Below are 18586 nucleotides of genomic sequence, written 5' to 3'. Positions count from 1 at the left end.
CTTCCTACTGTTGTGCAGAGTGAGGGCGAGTGAGAGTGGTCTTTGCTTGTGTGTGGAGTCTGTAAGTTCTCCCCCTGGTCTGCATGAGTTTCCTCTGGGTTCTCCAGAGGAACAAACACAGAGTGTGAGTGGTGTTGTCCCTGAAAATCACTCAGCAACATCGCTCCCCACTGTGAAGACTTGGCAAAACCTTCTTGAAAAAGAGTCTTGAGACTCAGTGAGCTTTTCCTGGCTAAATAAATAAAACAATGAGGTATTTTATCACGTCAATACGCGCATGAACAATCCTATTGACACAGCTATGAGTAGGGCCGTCTATACTCACACCAGCATCTCCCCATCTCCCTCCCCCATCTCCTCTGCCTCCCTCTCCTCCCCATCTCCCTCTCCTCCCCATCTCCCTCTCCTCCCCATCTCTCTCCTCCCCATCTCCCTCTCCTCCCCATCTCCCTCTCCTCCCCATCTCCCTCTCCTCCACATCTCCCGCTCCTCCCCATCTCCCGCTCCTCCCCATCTCCCTCTCCTCCCCCATCTCCCTCCCCCATCTCCTCTGCCTCCCTCTCCTCCCCATCTCCCTCTCCTCCCCATCTCCCTCTCCTCCCCATCTCCCTCTCCTCCCCATCTCCCTCTCCTCCCCATCTCCCCATCTCCCTCTCCTCCCCATCTCCCTCTCCTCCCCATCTCTCTCTCCTCCCCATCTCCCTCTCCTCCCCATCTCCCTCTCCTCCACATCTCCCGCTCTTCCCCATCTCCCGCTCCTCCCCATCTCCCTCTCCTCCCCATCTCCCTCTCCTCCCCTTTCTCCCTCCCCCATCTCCTCTGTCTCCCTCTCCTCCCCATCTCCCTCTCCTCCCCATCTCCCTCTCCTCCCCATCTCCCTCTCCTCCCCATCTCCCTCTCCTCCCCTTTCTCCCTCCCCCATCTCCTCTGTCTCCCTCTCCTCCCCATCTCCCTCTCCTCCCCATCTCCCTCTCCTCCCCATCTCCCTCTCCTCCCCATCTCCCTCCCCTCCTTCCCGTAGTCGTCTCACCAACGATCCCCACGGCGACGTAGCCCAGGATGAAGAGGGAGAAGAGTATGCAGCAGACGATGTCGGTGCAGCTCCTGATGAGACGCACGCACACGCACGCTCGTTTACACGTGTGTACATATATACAGCACCATGCCCGGCCGCCTTTGTCTCCCTAGTGGCGATGTTTACATTTGAGGCTTAGTCGACCTAGGAGAGGCCCAGAACTGGTATTGGCCATGACTTGGAATTGAACTCAGGTAGCCGGGAAAGGTAGCACAGTGCGCTAACCACTGCACAACCCACTACACTCCCGCAAACGCGTGCACGCACACACACCCACACACACACACCCACACACACCCACACACGTGGTTCCTTCCTTCAGGTGCATCTCCCAGAACCACATTAGGGTTCACCCCCCACTTCTCCCCCCGACCCACTCCAGATCTCACCGTTTCACCACGGGTCCCCTGAAGTTGGGGTCATGCTTGTTCGGTTGTCCTGAAGCACACGGACACAGAGACACACAGACACACACACACAGACACAGAGTTACACACAGGCAGACACACAGACACAGGGACACACACAGACCCACACACAGACCCACACACAGACACACACACAGATACAGGGACACATACAGACACACACACAGAGACACACACAGACAGACACACAGACACAGGGACACACACAGACACACACACACAGACACAGGGACACACACACAGATACAGACACACACACAGAGACACACACAGACACACACACACAGACACAGGGACACACAGAGACAAAGATAAAGATCCCCCGTATAGCCTTAACAGACTGTAGGGGCAAGTGCTGTTAGCGAGCACCTATGAAGGCCGGAACGGTACACGAGGGGGTGGGTGGCCAGCACCACGCCCGACCGCCTTTGTCTCCCTAGTGACAATGTTTACACACCGCACCAGGTACTCATTTGAGGCTGAGTCGACCTAGGGGAGGCCCAGGACCGGCTCAGATAATCGTCACTGGTGTTGGCCGTGAGCGGGAATCGAACCCGAGTCGCCAGGTTCATTGCGGAGCGCGCTAACCGCTACACTACCGCTCCCCACACACACAGACACAGGGACACACACAGACACAGAGACACACACAGACACAGAGACACACACAGACACAGAGACACACACAGACACACACAGGCACAGAGACACACACAGACAGACACAGGGACACACACAGACACAGAGACACACACAGACACACACACACAGAGACACACACAGACACAGGGACACACACAGACGCACACACACAGAGACACACACAGACACAGGGACACACACAGACGCACACAGACGCACACACAAAGACACACACAGACACAGAGACATACACAGACACACACAGACACAGAGACACACACAGACACAGAGACACACACAGACACAGACACACACAGGGACACACACAGGCACAGGGACACACACAGACAGACACACACACAGACACACAGACACAGAGACACACACAGACACAGAGACAACCCTCGCAGACACATATTCCAGACCCGTGTGGGCGAGAGGGTGGATGTATGAGTGAGTGATACAGGGGAGTGAGCAAGTGAGTTTGTGGGTGAGTTAGTGAGGAAGAGATTTGGTGAGCGAGTTGGTGAGTGGGCGACTGAGTCAGCAGGGGAGTGAAGGAATGTGCAAATTAGTTATTGAGTGGGTGAAGAAGTGTGTGGGTGAGTTGGTGAGCGATCAAATGACAGAGTGACAATAGTGAAGTAGACATGACGGCTCTTTCACAATCCGTCTCTCCACATAAAACTCGTAAGTATTTTTTACACTTTAAAACAGCCACACACGACCTTCTGGGAATACATAATTTCAGCAGCATTGATTCAAACATGCAAACTCTGGACCGGTTTCGACAGTCTCATCATCAGTCAGACTTGCTTGAACAAATGTTGGTCAACTGCCAGAAGTTATAGACAAGGACCCTCTCTTTGAGATGTGGAGTTGGTGAGTGAGTGTATGTAGAACTTCTTTCGCACCGTATGTAGCAAGCGGTGCTAATTGGGTAAGTGTGTGTGCTGGCAAGTGGGCGACTTGGATGAGTCTTCCAGTGAGTGTGGTATAAGTTGGTGAGTGAGTGGGTAAAGAGTTGGTAAGGTGGGGAGCGGTAGCATGCTACACTACGAACCCGGCCACCCGAGTTCGATTCCCGCTCACGGCCAACACAAGTGACGATGATCTGAACCGGTCCTGGGCCTCCCCTAGGTCGACTCAGCCTAAAATGAGTACTTGGTGCGGTGTGTAAACATCGCCACTAGGGAGACAAATGCGGCTGGGCGTGATGTTGGCCACCCACCCTCTCGGTGCCTTACCAGCCTTCATAGGTGCTCGCTAACAGCACTTTCCCCAAGTCTATGAAGGCTATACGGGGGATCTTTGTCTTCGGAGTTGGTAAGTAGATTTGTGTGCGAGTTAGTGCCTAAGTGATTCAGTGGATGGGCGAGTGATGGAATGAGTGGATGGGTGGGAATGCGAGTCAGCTGATAGGTGGGTGGTGAGTGGGTGGCTGTGATTGTAACGGCGTCTGCTGGAATGAATTGTTGGCCCGAGTGCAGTCCACGACACAGGCCTCATTGTGCACAGAGTGCGCAGCCTGGCCTCAACTCAGCACACCACATTCCGGTAGACCGCTCGCTATGGTCGTGGCTACTAATCACACCTGACGAGTATCCACAGCTATAGCGCACGTACATGCCACCTCGTCAAGCCTGTGAATATGCACTCACCCGGCGCACTACATCCAGTATACCTCTCGCTACACCAATATCAGTGTACACTCATTTATCTCCACGCATCGCTTGGCACACTCCCATCGCCAGATCACATTCCCAACACGCGTTTGTGTCGCGTGCAGGCAGCGGCGGGCACGTGGAAACAAACCACGTGTGCGTGCGTGTGCGTGCGTGTGCGTGCGTGTGCGTGCGTGTGCGTGCGTGTGCGTGCGTGTGCGTGCGTGTGCGTGTGCGTGCGTGTGCGTGTGCGTGCGCGTGCGTGCGCGTGCGCGCGCGTGCGCGTGCGTGTGCGTGCGTGCGTGTGCGTGCGTGCGCGCGCGCGCGTGCGTGTGTGCGTGTGTGTGCGTGCGTGAGTACCTGCACATCAAAGGGCAGGTGGCTCAGCGATCGATTGAGCGAATCGCAATGGGAAGATCGCAACTTTAACTCCTGGCTGGGGAAGTTGACTCGGCCCACCATCATCCCGGGGTCAATAAAATGAGTACGACTTTGTGGGGTAGCCAGCAGCGGTTGCCCTATTAATAAACTCGTCCCCGCCATAGCAACGTGGAGTTTGCACCACTGGCTCAGGTGTAAACGGGACATGAGCACCATTGCATCAAAGCTCATTTGAGCAGAAAATCTCTTTGACACACAAAGTGAAAGGGGGCTGATATTTATTCAATACAAAGATGCCCCTCTCGCCTTAGTGCAAAAACGAGCGCCTCTCAAGGGTGGCAAGACAACCCAAGGCAGGCCAACGCCACGTCCGGCCGCCTTTGTCTCCACAGTTCTGATGTTTACACACCACACCAGGTACTCATTTAAGGCAGAGTAGACCTAGGAGAGAGGCCCAGGACCGGTTCATATATATGCCGACACGTACAGGACTCTCACATATACCGCGGGGAGGGGGGGGGGCATGCTTCCCCGAGGTTCCACTGATCGTCTCCCGGCGGCGACAGGCGCGGCCTCTCACACAAAGCCCCGACAGCAACGCGGTGCGCAGAGAAGCGCTGGGAACCGCACTGAGAGGAGCACGTTGGGCCGACGTTTCCTTGTTTACTGGGTGATGACGATGATGATGTCGAGGTAGTGGATGATGTGGCCGAGAATCCCCTCGGCGGTCAGGCCGGGTGCCCCCACCAAGGCCCTTCCCTGCCTGACCCCCTCCCTCGTCCCTCCCTCGCCCCTCCCTCGCCCCTCCGCCCGAGTCCCCGTGGGGCCCCTCACCGTGGTACGAGTCCGCCATGGCCGCTTTCAGGCGCCGGGAATGCGGCGGAGGGAGTCTGCGAGCTCCTGTGGCGAGCAGCGCCAGGGCCTGGGCCGGGCAGTGACGACTCCGAGAGCCGGAGATTCTGGTTCTGTTGAGCCCGCGAGGCGCGGGGTGGAGACTCCCTCCCACTCACCTGCACCTTCCCTCCCACTCACCTGCACTCACACCCTCCCTCCCTCCCACTCACCTGCACTCACACCCTCCCTCCCACTCAGCTGCACCCTCCCTCCCACTCACCTGCACCCTCCCACTCACCTGCACTCACACCCTCCCTCCCATTCACACCCTCCCACTCAGCTGCACTCACACCCTCCCTCCCACTCACCTGCACCCTCCCTCCCACTCAGCTGCACTCACACCCTCCCTCCCTTCCACTCAGCTGCACTCACACCCTCCCTCCCACTCAGCTGCACCCTCCCTCCCACTCACCTGCACCCTCCCTCCCACTCACCTGCACCCTCCCTCCCACTCACCTGCACTCACACCCTCCCTCCCACTCACCTGCACTCACACCCTCCCACTCACCTGCACTCACACCCTCCCTCCCTCCCACTCAGCTGCACTCACACCCTCCCTCCCTCCCACTCACCTGCACCCTCCCTCCCACTCAGCTGCACTCACACCCTCCCTCCCTCTCTACCCTGCCCCTTTCCTCCTCACTCCCTCCGACTGACTCAGTCACCAATACCGACTCCCTCCTTCCCGCACTCACTGACTCACTTTCTCTGCTCACGAGAGTGAATGAGCAGAATTAATGAGTAGGCAGAGTGAATTGCAGAGGGAATGTTTTAATAAAGTATGAGTGAATGAGGGGAATGAGAACACCTTGAATGTAAACAATACTGCTTGAGCCAGACAGACTCATCCATGAACGACTCTCCAGCCGCACTGCGCCACACAGGGCCAGCTGCCACTGGAGGTGCCCTCTCGAACGTCTCGAGGTGCGGGTCGTAGCGCGGTGTCTAGGATACCCCTCTCCCATCACTCCCTCTCCCATCACTCCCTCACCCATCACTCCCTCTCCCATCACTCCCTCTCCCATCACTCCCTCTCCCATCACTCCCTCACCCATTACTCCCTCACCCATCACTCCCTCACCCATCACTCCCTCTCCCATCACTCCCTCTCCCATCACTCCCTCACCCATCACTCCCTCTCCCATCACTCCCTCTCCCATCACTCCCTCACCCATCACTCCCTCTCCCATCACTCCCTCTCCCATCACTCCCTCTCCCATCACTCCCTCACCCATCACTCCCTCTCCCATCACTCCCTCACCCATCACTCCCCACTCCCTCACCCATCACTCCCTCACCCATCACTCCCTCACCATCACTCCCTCACCCATCACCAATCACTCCCTCTCCCATCACTCCCTCTCCCATCACTCCCTCACCCATCACTCCCTCTCCCATCACTCCCTCACCCATCACTCCCCACTCCCTCACCCATCACTCCCTCACCCATCACTCCCTCACCATCACTCCCTCACCCATCACCAATCACTCCCTCTCCCATCACTCCCTCACCCATCACTCCCTCACCCATCACTCCCTCTCCCATCACTCCCTCTCCCATCAGCGCTCTGTCAAGGTTCCTCATCCATCTCCCCTCCCCCTCCGGCTTCGTTTCCGCTCTCGCGGTCCGGCTCCGCTAACGGCCCCAGCGACAGCAGCTCCACCCCACTCAGCCTCACCACACAAACAGTGCCACTACACACACAGTCTCACCACACACACAGCCTCACCACACACTCAGCCTCACCACACAAACAGTGCCACTACACACACAGTCTCACCACACACACAGCCTCACCACACACTCAGCCTCACCACACAAACAGTGCCACTACACACACAGTCTCACCACACACACAGCCTCACCACACACACAGTCTCACCACACACACAGCCTCACCACACACTCAGCCTCACCACACACTCAGCCTCACCACACACTCAGCCTCACCACACAAACAGTCTCACCACACACACAGCCTCACCACACACACAGCCTCACCACACACACAGTCTCACCACACAAACAGTCTCACCACACAAACAGTGCCACTACACACAGTCTCACCACACAACAGTCTTACCACACACACAGTCTCACCACACACACAGTCTCACTACACACACACAGTTTTACCACACACACAGCCCCACCAGACCGCCAGTCTCACCACACACACAGTGCCACTACACACACAGCCTCACCACACACACAGTCTCACCACACAAACAGTCTCACTACACACACACAGTCTCACCACACACACAGCCTCACCACACACACAGCGCCACCACACACACAGTGCCACTACACACACAGTGCCACCACACACAGTCTCACCACACACACAGCCTCACCACACACACAGCCTCACCAGACACACAGTCTCACCAGACACAGTCTCACTACACACACAGCCTCACCACACACACAGTCTCACCACACACACAGTCTCACCACACACACAGTCTCACCACACACACAGTCTCACCACACACACAGCCTCACCACACACACAGCCTCACCACACACACAGCCTCACCACACACACAGCCTCACCACACACACAGCCTCACCACACACACCGCCTCACCACACACACAGCCTCACCACACACACAGTCTCACCACACACACAGCCCCACCACACACACATTCTCACTAGACACACAGCCTCACCACACACACAGTCTCACCACACACACAGCCTCACCACACACACAGCCTCACCACACACACAGTCTCACCACACACACAGTCTCACCACACACACAGTCTCACCACACACACAGCCTCACCAGACACACAGCCTCACCACACACACAGTCTCACCACACACACAGCCTCACCAGACACACAGCCTCACCACACACACAGTCTCACCACACACACAGTCTCACCACACACAGTCTCACCCCCGCACAAGCTTAATTCACTACAAAGACAAAGAACCCGCTACAGTCTTTACTGTAGGGGCAAGTGCTGTTAGCGAGTACGTATACACTCTAATACCCAAAGACAAAGATCCCCCGTGTAGCCTGGGACAGACTGTAGGGGCAAGTGCTGTTAGCTAGCACCTATGAAGGTCGGCACGGCACACGAGGGGGTGGGTGGCCAACACCAAGCCCGACCGCCTTTGTCTTCCCAGTGCCGATGTTTACACAACGCACCGGGTACTCATTTGACGCCGAGTCGACGTAGGGGAGGCCCGGAACTGGTTCAGATAATCGTCACCGGTGTTTGCCGTGAGAGAGAATCGAACCCGAGTTTCCAGGTTCGTAGCGCAACGCGCTCACCGCTACACGACCCACACATTCTTAACACGTGCCCGCCCGAATAAAGGCAAAGGTTGCCGCCTATAGCCTGTTGGGGCAAGTCCTGACGCACGCTCACGGCATGAGCAGGCTACGCTCACGTTGGCCATCGTCAGCGGAGGCAATGATTCAAAAGGGGGATCGTGAACATTTAATGATTAAAAGCGAGCTGCAATCATTACATTCGCTCCGACTTATTGCGTCATACGATTCGCATGTTGAGACACTGAATGTCACAACCAGTCTGCTTGTGTTGAACCACACGCTGCTGCCAAGATGCACTCACAGAGGGCCAAGTGCGTGGCTGATGGGATGTGTAAAATATTTTGATATTTTTTTCGCCGAGACACAAACACGTGGAGGAGGGGCGGGTATCTGCCGACTCGTGGTGCCGGTTGAGTGAGGGGGTCTCGGCTCTGTGAAGGTCGGGGTGGGTGAGGGGTGGGGCCGGGTTAGGGTCAGGGTCGAGGTCTAGGTAGGGCCGGGTTAGCCTTGTGTTATAGCGTTCGACTTTAGGGTTGTGTTAATGTTTATGCTAAGAGTTAGGACTGGTGTCAGTGTTGGTAGTGCCTATGGCGCTGCTGTTAGTTCTGACGTGAGCACTCGTACGGTCACAACCACCACCACCAACAACAACACAGCCAGAATAACGACGCCCCGTGTAGGCGGAACAGACTGTTGGGGCAAGCGCCGTGAGCACACGTTAAGGCCGGCACGGCACACGAGAGGGTGGGAGGACAGCACCATACCCGGCCACCTTTGTCTCCCTAGTGGCGATCTTTACACAGGTACTAATTTGAGGCTGGGTCGACCTAGGCGAGGCCCAGAACCAATTCAGATAATTGTCACCGGTGTTAGCCGTGAGCGGGAATCGAACCCGGTTCGCCGGGTCCGCAGAGCAACACAGGCGGGGGCACGCAGCTGCTGCTGCTCTTGTGAGCGCTGCGGGTGCCGGGGCGTGGTGGCTATGTGGAGCGCCTGCCATCCTGCTTTTAACTGCAAGGCTTGGGAAATCACGCACAGATTCCTCCCAAGTAACTGATCTAGGAGATGATGGCGAGGAAGCAGCGGCAGAGCAAGAGGGTCCATGAACCCATCCCGAGAGGGAGCCCTTCGTGAGTCGCGTGAAGGCTTTTCTCGGTCCCTCGCGAGCGGAGCCGCCGATGCCAATGTCGCGGGACCCTCCTCAACACGAGTCTTGAGACTCAGTGAGACGATCTCAAATTGGTTTTGTGTTGTTTACCGAGTAGAGCCTCACGGAGTCTCGGGACTCATTTTCAAGAGGGCCCTGCCAAGTTGCCGCAGTTGGCGGGGGTGGGGGTGGAGGGCGCGGTTCGCAAGCGAGGAGGAAACCGGAGAACCCAGAGGGACCCGATGCACAATGAGGGTGGATCGTGCAGACTCCACACAAACACCCCCCACCCCAACACACTGTTGGGGCGAGTGCTGTTAGCGAGCTCCTATGAAGGCCACACGCTCACTGCCATCCACTCGCACAGACTCACGCTGTAGCTCAGCGGAAGAACTTACAAACTCACACGTGGAGCGGTGGCGCATTGGTTAGCGCACTTCGTTATGAAACAAACATGCCAAATAAAATTCCTGGTTACGGCTAACAATCTGTGGCGAATTACATAAGCAGCACATCTGGACCGGTCAAGATCACACTAACCCCATTCACCACTGTGCACCGACCATCGTGGTGAAGTATGGTCAAATGACTTCCCTACGACCCGTCGCACGGGGTGGCCCCTCATCCACCAGTGGATTGGCGCCATCTCTTCCATCACGGCACGTTGCGCAATATGTCCCTGTCACACACCAACAGGTGCGACAACGCTGGCCAGGACTGAACCACAAACGACTGGCGAGACGTTGCCGTGCCGGGCCCTCTTGTAAAGAGTCCGAGGTTTCCCGTGGCTTCCTGCCTTGAACAACACTGGGGGTTGGGGTTAGGGTTCAACACGCGGGCTTTCGCGACAATTGTTACGATTCATAAGGTGTCTAAACATTTACCGATGCAGGCATTAAATTATGTGGATCACTCTTGGTTAATAAGTAAAAGTGTGTTTGTTCACGTGACAACTTTAATTATTACACACACGCACCCTGTTGTGACACACACACCCTGTTGTTACACACACACAGTTGTTACACACTGTTGTTGCCTCTGGTGGAGGAGGGTCCACGGCACACATCGGCGTTGTGCTCACGCGACTTGACCCAGCAAATCAACTCTGAATCACGGGGGACATGACGATAGCAGATTCCTCCTCCTGCCTCCCGACTGTACTGTACACACAGATGCGACACCAATCGCGCTCACTGCACAGCCCCACAATGCAGAGAAGCAGCCATGATCACGCCTCCTTCACATATCAGCCCCTCCACATCAACATGCATTTTACACATCCATCAGCCACACGGCCTAGTGCATCATGTTAGCAACATTGGTTCAACACGAGCAAACTCTGGACCAGGATCGACATTCCAGTGTCTCATCAGTAGAATGTTTGTGTGGGTTGTGCAGTGTCTCATCAGTAGAATGTTTGTGTGTTGTGCATTGTCTCATCAGTAGAATGTTTGTGTGTTGTGCATTGTCTCATCAGTAGAATGTTTGTGTGTTGTGCAGTGTCTCATCAGTAGAATGTTTGTGTGTTGTGCAGTGTCTCATCAGTAGAATGTTTGTGTGTTGTGCATTGTCTCATCAGTAGAATGTTTGTGTGCTGTGCAGTCTAATCAGTAGAATGTTTGTGTGTTGTGCAGTGTCTCATCAGTAGAATGTTTGTGTGTTGTGCAGTGTCTCATCAGTAGAATGTTTGTGTGTTGTGCATTGTCTAATCAGTAGAATGTTTGTGTGTTGTGCATTGTCTAATCAGTAGAATGTTTGTATGTTGTGCAGTGTCTCATCAGTAGAATGTTTGTGTGTTGTGCATTGTCTAATCAGTAGAATGTTTGTATGTTGTGCAGTGTCTCATCAGTAGAATGTTTGTGTGTTGTGCATTGTCTAATCAGTAGAATGTTTGTGTGTTGTGCAGTGTCTCATCAGTAGAATGTTTGTGTGTTGTGCAGTGTCTAATCAGTAGAATGTTTGTGTGTTGTGCAGTGTCTCATCAGTAGAATGTTTGTGTGTTGTGCAGTGTCTCATCAGTAGAATGTTTGTGTGTTGTGCAGTGTCTAATCAGTAGAATGTTTGTGTGTTGTGCAGTGTCTCATCAGTAGAATGTTTGTGTGTTGTGCAGTGTCTCATCAGTAGAATGTTTGTGTGTTGTGCATTGTCTCATCAGTAGAATGTTTGTGTGCTGTGCATTGTCTAATCAGTAGAATGTTCGTGTGTTGTGCAGTGTCTCATCAGTAGAATGTTTGTGTGTTGTGCAGTGTCTCATCAGTAGAATGTTTGTGTGTTGTGCAGTGTCTCATCAGTAGAATGTTTGTGTGTTGTGCATTGTCTAATCAGTAGAATGTTTGTGTGTTGTGCAGTGTCTCATCAGTAGAATGTTTGTGTGTTGTGCATTGTCTCATCAGTAGAATGTTTGTGTGTTGTGCATTGTCTCATCAGTAGAATGTTTGTGTGTTGTGCATTGTCTCATCAGTAGAATGTTTGTGTGTTGTGCAGTGTCTCATCAGTAGAATGTTTGTGTGTAGTGCAGTGTCTCATCAGTAGAATGTTTGTGTGTTGTGCAGTGTCTCATCAGTAGAATGTTTGTGTGTTGTGCAGTGTCTAATCAGTAGAATGTTTGTGTGTTGTGCATTGTCTCATCAGTAGAATGTTTGTGTGTTGTGCAGTGTCTAATCAGTAGAATGTTTGTGTGTTGTGCAGTGTCTCATCAGTAGAATGTTTGTGTGTTGTGCAGTGTCTAATCAGTAGAATGTTTGTATGTTGTGCAGTGTCTCATCAGTAGAATGTTTGTGTGTTGTGCAGTGTCTAATCAGTAGAATGTTTGTGTGTTGTGCAGTGTCTCATCAGTAGAATGTTTGTGTGTTGTGCAGTGTCTAATCAGTAGAATGTTTGTGTGTTGTGCATTGTCTCATCAGTAGAATGTTTGTGTGTTGTGCAACACCGCACTGGGGATGTATTGTTAACCGTAGCAGGCTCTTGAGAGGTGGCAGAGGCCGGGGGGGGGGGGGGGGGGTGAGACCTTCATCCAGCAGTGCATTGATCCTGACTGATGATGGCCCATGCACTGCTAGACAAGGGTCTAGACAACGGGGTACCCTTGCAGGGCGTCGCCAGGGACCACCAAGCCACCGGGACTTATAAAGGAGGAGCTATGCAAGAGTTCACCTGGTCCAACCAGGTCCCACCAGGACCCATCAGCACAAATCACCACCCGTTATGACCCAACAGCCCCATCAAGACCGACCGTCTTGGTTCCCACCAGGACCCACCAGAACCCACCCAGACCCACGTGGATCCCACCAGAACCCATCCAGACCCATTCGGTTCCCAACAGGACCCACCAGCACCCACCCAGACCCACGTGGATCCCACGACGACCCAGCCCGCTGCTCACCGTAGAGCGCGTCTCCGTCATCCGCTGCCATCGCGGGAACGAGGACGGCGACAGCGGCGAGTGCTGATGATGATGATGCCTCCTTTGCAGCTGCTGATGAATCTGGGCAGATGCCGATGATGAGTCAGGGCTGATGATGGTTATGATTACGGTGGATTAGCGAATACTGTATAACGATAAGGAAACAGGCGCGATGATGGTGACGGTGAAGAGAAGCCGTGAGTGTTGATGTTGATGATGACTTCAGCATGTGGAGTCCGGATGATGCAGGGGCGGGTTGTATCCCTAGCCCCTCCCCCACACCCCGCGTCACAACCCCCCCCCCTCCAGCGTCATCCCCCCCCCCCTGCGTCAATCCCCAAAGCCCTCCTCCCCACCCCGCCCCCCGTGTAGGGGAATCCGCTTCCCGAGGCGAGTAGCCAGACACGTGGTTGCAGCAGTGTATGTGTGTGTGTAACAACAGTGTGTGTGTAACAACAGTGTGTGTGTAACAACAGTGTGTGTGTAACAACAGTGTGTGTGTAACAACAGTGTGTGTGTAACAACAGTGTGTGTGTGTAACAACAGTGTGTGTGTGTAACAACAGTGTGTGTGTGTGTAACAACAGTGTGTGTGTGTGTAACAACAGTGTGTGTGTGTGTAACAACAGTGTGTGTGTGTGTAACAACAGTGTGTGTGTGTGTAACAACAGTGTGTGTGTGTGTAACAACAGTGTGTGTGTGTGTAACAACAGTGTGTGTGTGTGTAACAACAGTGTGTGTGTGTGTAACAACAGTGTGTGTGTGTGTAACAACAGTGTGTGTGTGTAACAACAGTGTGTGTGTGTAACAACAGTGTGTGTGTAACAACAGTGTGTGTGTAACAACAGTGTGTGTGTAACAACAGTGTGTGTGTAACAACAGTGTGTGTGTAACAACAGTGTGTGTGTAACAACAGTGTGTGTGTAACAACAGTGTGTGTGTGTAACAACAGGGTGTGTGTGTGTAACAACAGGGTGTGTGTGTGTAACAACAGGGTGTGTGTGTGTAACAACTGTGTGTGTGTGTAACAACAGTGTGTGTGTGTAACAACAGTGTGTGTGTGTAACAACAGTGTGTGTGTGTGTAACAACAGTGTGTGTGTGTGTAACAATAGTGTGTGTGTGTAACAACAGTGTGTGTGTGTGTAACAACAGTGTGTGTGTGTGTAACAACAGTGTGTGTGTGTGTAACAACAGTGTGTGTGTATGTAACAACAGTGTGTGTGTAACAACAGTGTGTGTGTAACAACAGTGTGTGTGTAACAACAGTGTGTGTGTAATAACAGTGTGTGTGTAACAACAGTGTGTGTGTGTAACAACAGTGTGTGTGTGTAACAACAGTGTGTGTGTGTAACAACAGGGTGTGTGTGTGTAACAACAGGGTGTGTGTGTGTAACAACTGTGTGTGTGTAACAACAGTGTGTGTGTGTAACAACAGTGTGTGTGTGTGTAACAACAGTGTGTGTGTGTAACAATAGTGTGTGTGTGTAACAACAGTGTGTGTGTGTGTAACAACAGTGTGTGTGTGTGTAACAACAGTGTGTGTGTAACAACAGTGTGTGTGTAACAACAGTGTGTGTGTAACAACAGTGTGTGTGTGTGTAACAACAGTGTGTGTGTGTAACAACAGTGTGTGTGTAACAACAGTGTGTGTGTGTAACAACAGTGTGTGTGTGTAACAACAGGGTGTGTGTGTGTAACAACTGTGTGTGTGTGTAACAACAGTGTGTGTGTGTAACAACAGTGTGTGTGTGTAACAACAGTGTGTGTGTGTAACAACAGGGTGTGTGTGTAACAACAGTGTATGTGTATGTAACAACAGTGTATGTGTGTAACAACAGTGTGTGTAACAACAGTGTGTGTGTAACAACAGGGTGTGTGTGTGTAACAACTGTGTGTGTGTAACAACAGTGTGTGTGTGTGTAACAACAGTGTGTGTGTGTGTGTAACAACAGTGTGTGTGTGTGTGTAACAACAGGGTGTGTGTGTAACAACAGTGTGTGTGTGTGTAACAACAGGGTGTGTGTGTGTAACAACAGTGTATATAACAACAGTGTGTGTGTAACAACAGTGTGTGTGTAACAACAGTGTGTGTGTAACAACAGTGTGTGTGTAACAACAGTGTGTGTGTAACAACAGTGTGTGTGTAACAACAGTGTGTGTGTAACAACAGGGTGTGTGTGTAACAACAGGTTGCGTGTGTAACAACAGGGTGTGTGTGTGTGTAACAACAGGGTGTGTGTGCAACAACAGGGTGTGTGTGTAACAACAGGGTGTGTGTGTAACAAGGTGTGTTTGTAACAACAGGGTGTGTGTGTAACAACAGGGTGTGTGTGTAACAACAGGGTGTGTGTGTAACAACAGGGTGTGTGTGTAACAACAGGGTGTGTGTAACAGGGTGTATGTGTGAGTGTGTGTGTAACAACAGGATGTGTGTGTACCAACATGGTGTGTGTAACATTAGGGTGTGGGTGTAACAACAGGGTGTGTGTGTGTAACAACAGGGTGTGTGTGTGTGTAACAACAGGGTGTGTGTTTGTAACAACAGTGTGTGTGTGTGTAACAACAGGGTGTGTGTGTAACAACAGTGTGTGTGTGTAACAACAGTGTGTGTGTGTAACAACAGGGTGTGTGTGTGTAACAACAGGGTGTGTGTGTAACAACAGGGTGTGTGTGTAACAACAGGGTGTGTTTCGATTTAAAGCTTTCGTGACTGCAAGGATTCATCTTCTTTGGTTCTTTCGGTAAAGTCACGTAGAATGAGAATAAAATAATAAATTGATAAAATAAAATAACACAATAATATTCTCACGACGTTTCGGCTACAACACAAGCGGCCTTCATTAGGTGAAGGGACGAGACTGTCTGGAGGACAGCGCTGGAGCGAACAAAGCCACGCTCAGATCGCGACCTTTAAGCTGTGTGAGAAGAAACAAAGCGCCTTGACAAAGGAATTAGCATAGAATTTAGCATTGAAATAGCTGAGTGATTAGCTTGTAACTGGTCGCAGAAATGGCTATGTTAAAGTCAAAGCATACACATCCACAGAGGCACCCCTTGACAAAGGAATTAGCATAGAATTTAGCATTGAAATAGCTGAGTGATTAGCTTGTGACTGGTCACAGAAATGGCTATGTTAAAGTCAAAGCCTACACATCTGAGCTATTCACAGTAACTGGGTATGCACTACACTATATAATGAATACTATATAGTAAACCAATAAAAAACTAAAATATAAATTACCTCAATGTTATCAATAAACTCTATATATTCTCCAATCAGCTAAGCTACCAACCATAAGTCGTTATTCATAATAAAGGTTTTTGGGTTAGATCGCGTTTATTTATAAATGTGTCGTAACCCTCCACCATCCAACACGGCCAATCAGCAAAAAAAAGTGTCACGTTGACAAAAGACAAATAATTCACTACTTCAGCCCACCGGTGTGTTGAAGAGTTAATCCACATTTACAGTTTGAGTACGACGTTTCGCTGGTAAATACTTCCAGCATCATCGGGCAATTCGCCAGAATGGTAAAGCCCTCGCTTGCTCCCGGTTTTATATAGAGCAGCAGGGTGACGTCGTCACTTAACTCATCAGGTGCAGTGATTAGAGGCGGAGGGGGGGGTAATGTAATTATATAATCGATTAGTAATCAGTCATTGGTTATGATTAGTAATGAGTTGTAGATTAGTAATTCTTTAAATCAAAATGTAATGTGTATTATTTAATAATACGCTTCCAGGCCGCACTAAGCCGGTAGCTGTCAGAGCGATTAAAGTTATTCTTGTTCCTCTCAATTTCAATGGCTTCTCTAATTAGTCTTTGCCAGTAATAATTAGTTTTACACACCACTGCAACATTGTCAAAATCAATTGAGTGTCCTTGTTGACAAGCATGTTCTGCCACTGCCGACAGTTGTGTTTGAGATAATTTAATATTTCTCTGATGTTCTTTTAGTCTTACACTGATGTTACGTCCCGTCTGCCCAATGTAGCAGCTGCCACATGAACAATTAATCCGATATACACCTTCTGTTGATAGTTTAGGTAATGCGTCTTTAGTGCAAGATACTAGTTTTTGAATTTTGTGTACTGTACCAAATCTTACTGTAATGTTTTGCTTTTGCAAAACGCGGGCTAATTTATCAGTAAAATAACACACAGCGTTTACAGAAAGCAAACGCACACTGATGCCTATCTGAATGCAGAATCACATCATCATCCAGCTCAAAAATCCTCTCTTATCAAGACGCTCGCACATCGGGCAAAAACAGTGTCAGATGGTGAGAGTCTAGTGAGAGAGATTAAACACGTTAAAGACGCACTACGACAGAATGGCTACAATAATGCTCAAATTAACAGAGCACTGAATGCCAAATCACGATCGCAAAGCAATACTACTGAAAGCGACCAGATTGTTAAAACAATAAAAATTCCATATATCTCAGGAGTAACTGATAAATTGTCAACGTGACACTTTTTTTTGCTGATTGGCCGTGTCGGGTGGTGGAGGGTTACGACACATTTATAAATAAACGCGATCTAACCCAAAAACCTTTATTATGAATAATATTGGTCGCGAAAGCCTACGTGTTAAACTGTCATAAGTCGTTATATATCACAATGCTATATGGCGAAAAAATGGGTGGATTCTTACCCTCAACTTTAGCACCACGGATAGCTACGAGCCCCGTTCAGACGGACGAGTTCATCCATGGTCGGAACGGAGGAGGGGGAGAGAGACAGCTGCGAGGCGCTGTTATACTCCATGTTGTAAACCATACCATTAACCGTGGTGTGAAAGGTATTAAGAGTCAATACCAGCGAAAGAGCTGCGGTCTGAAGGTCATCGTAAAATACAATTAATTAAGAACGGAAATGGTTTAAAACATCTTTCCAATGGTTACTAAGCCAGAAACCATCTTCTCGGGTGAAATTGTCTCTGTGCTTGTATATGTGAATGGCCTCATGAACGAATCTCTCATGGTAGCCGGTTGGTTTGCAAAGAACCTCCGTCTTGGAGAAGTCAATGTCATGTGAGCCCACTGAATTATAACAATGATCCGCCACGGCAGAGGAGTTCGTTCTACCGTGTTTCAAGTCTGCTTTATGTTCGCGGATGCGGTCCGAGATATGTCGTTTGGTTTCTCCAATGTAGCTAGTACCACAGAGGCACTTTAGTTTGTAAACGCCAGGGTACTGTATGTCTGGAACAGCATCTTTTACAGATGGAACCAGATCACGGATTTTATGTACTGTGTTGAATCGGACCTGGATCTTGTGTTTATTCAGGATTTTGGAGATATTTTTAGTGACCCCTGCAATGTAGGGTAAGGTGATGGTTTTGAGTGGCTCCACAAGAGGATCCTTCTTCATGACTGGAGTGATGGCTTTGCGGATTGTGTAGTCGGAGTGACCATTAGCCCTGAGAGCCTGGTGTACGTGCTTGAGTTCACTGGTAATGTGTTCCTGGTCGGAAATGCATTGGGCTCTATGGTATAGAGTCTTGATGAGGGAGTTCTTCTGGGATGGACGGTGGTGGGAATCCGGTTTCAAGTAAGCATCTGTATGGGTAGCTTTCCTGTAGACAGAGTGGCTCATTGAACCATCATGTCTCCTTTTAATTAAGACATCCAAAAGGGGTCGTTTGCC

At 51.1% G+C, this 18586-nt stretch overlaps 1 protein-coding gene across 3 annotated transcripts in view; it reads right to left on the bottom strand.

The window, feature by feature from the left end:
• The window catches only part of SLC44A2 (solute carrier family 44 member 2 (CTL2 blood group)), a 28970-nt gene extending 15759 nt beyond the window's left edge, over nucleotides 1-13211 (bottom strand). For 2 of the 3 annotated variants that reach the window (XM_032958544.2, XM_032958546.2), the window contains exons 1-3: nucleotides 12913-13211; nucleotides 1465-1513; nucleotides 1031-1104 (exon numbers count right to left, since the gene is read on the bottom strand). In XM_032958544.2, coding sequence (XP_032814435.1) covers nucleotides 1031-1104; nucleotides 1465-1513; nucleotides 12913-12943 — 154 coding nt within the window. In that variant the 5' untranslated portion in view covers nucleotides 12944-13211. Of the gene's footprint in view, nucleotides 1-1030; nucleotides 1105-1464; nucleotides 1514-5024; nucleotides 5192-12912 lie in introns of those variants that run through there. The other variant, XM_032958545.2, reaches the window with a different exon arrangement.
• Between the last annotated feature and the right edge of the window lie 5375 nt (nucleotides 13212-18586).

This window comes from Petromyzon marinus, chromosome 22, assembly GCF_048934315.1.
Source record: "Petromyzon marinus isolate PM22_M1 ecotype Great Lakes invasive population chromosome 22, UKy_Petmar_22M1.pri1.0, whole genome shotgun sequence".
Taxonomy (NCBI): Eukaryota; Metazoa; Chordata; class Hyperoartia; order Petromyzontiformes; family Petromyzontidae; genus Petromyzon; species Petromyzon marinus.
This window is presented reverse-complemented; position numbering and strand designations above follow the sequence as displayed.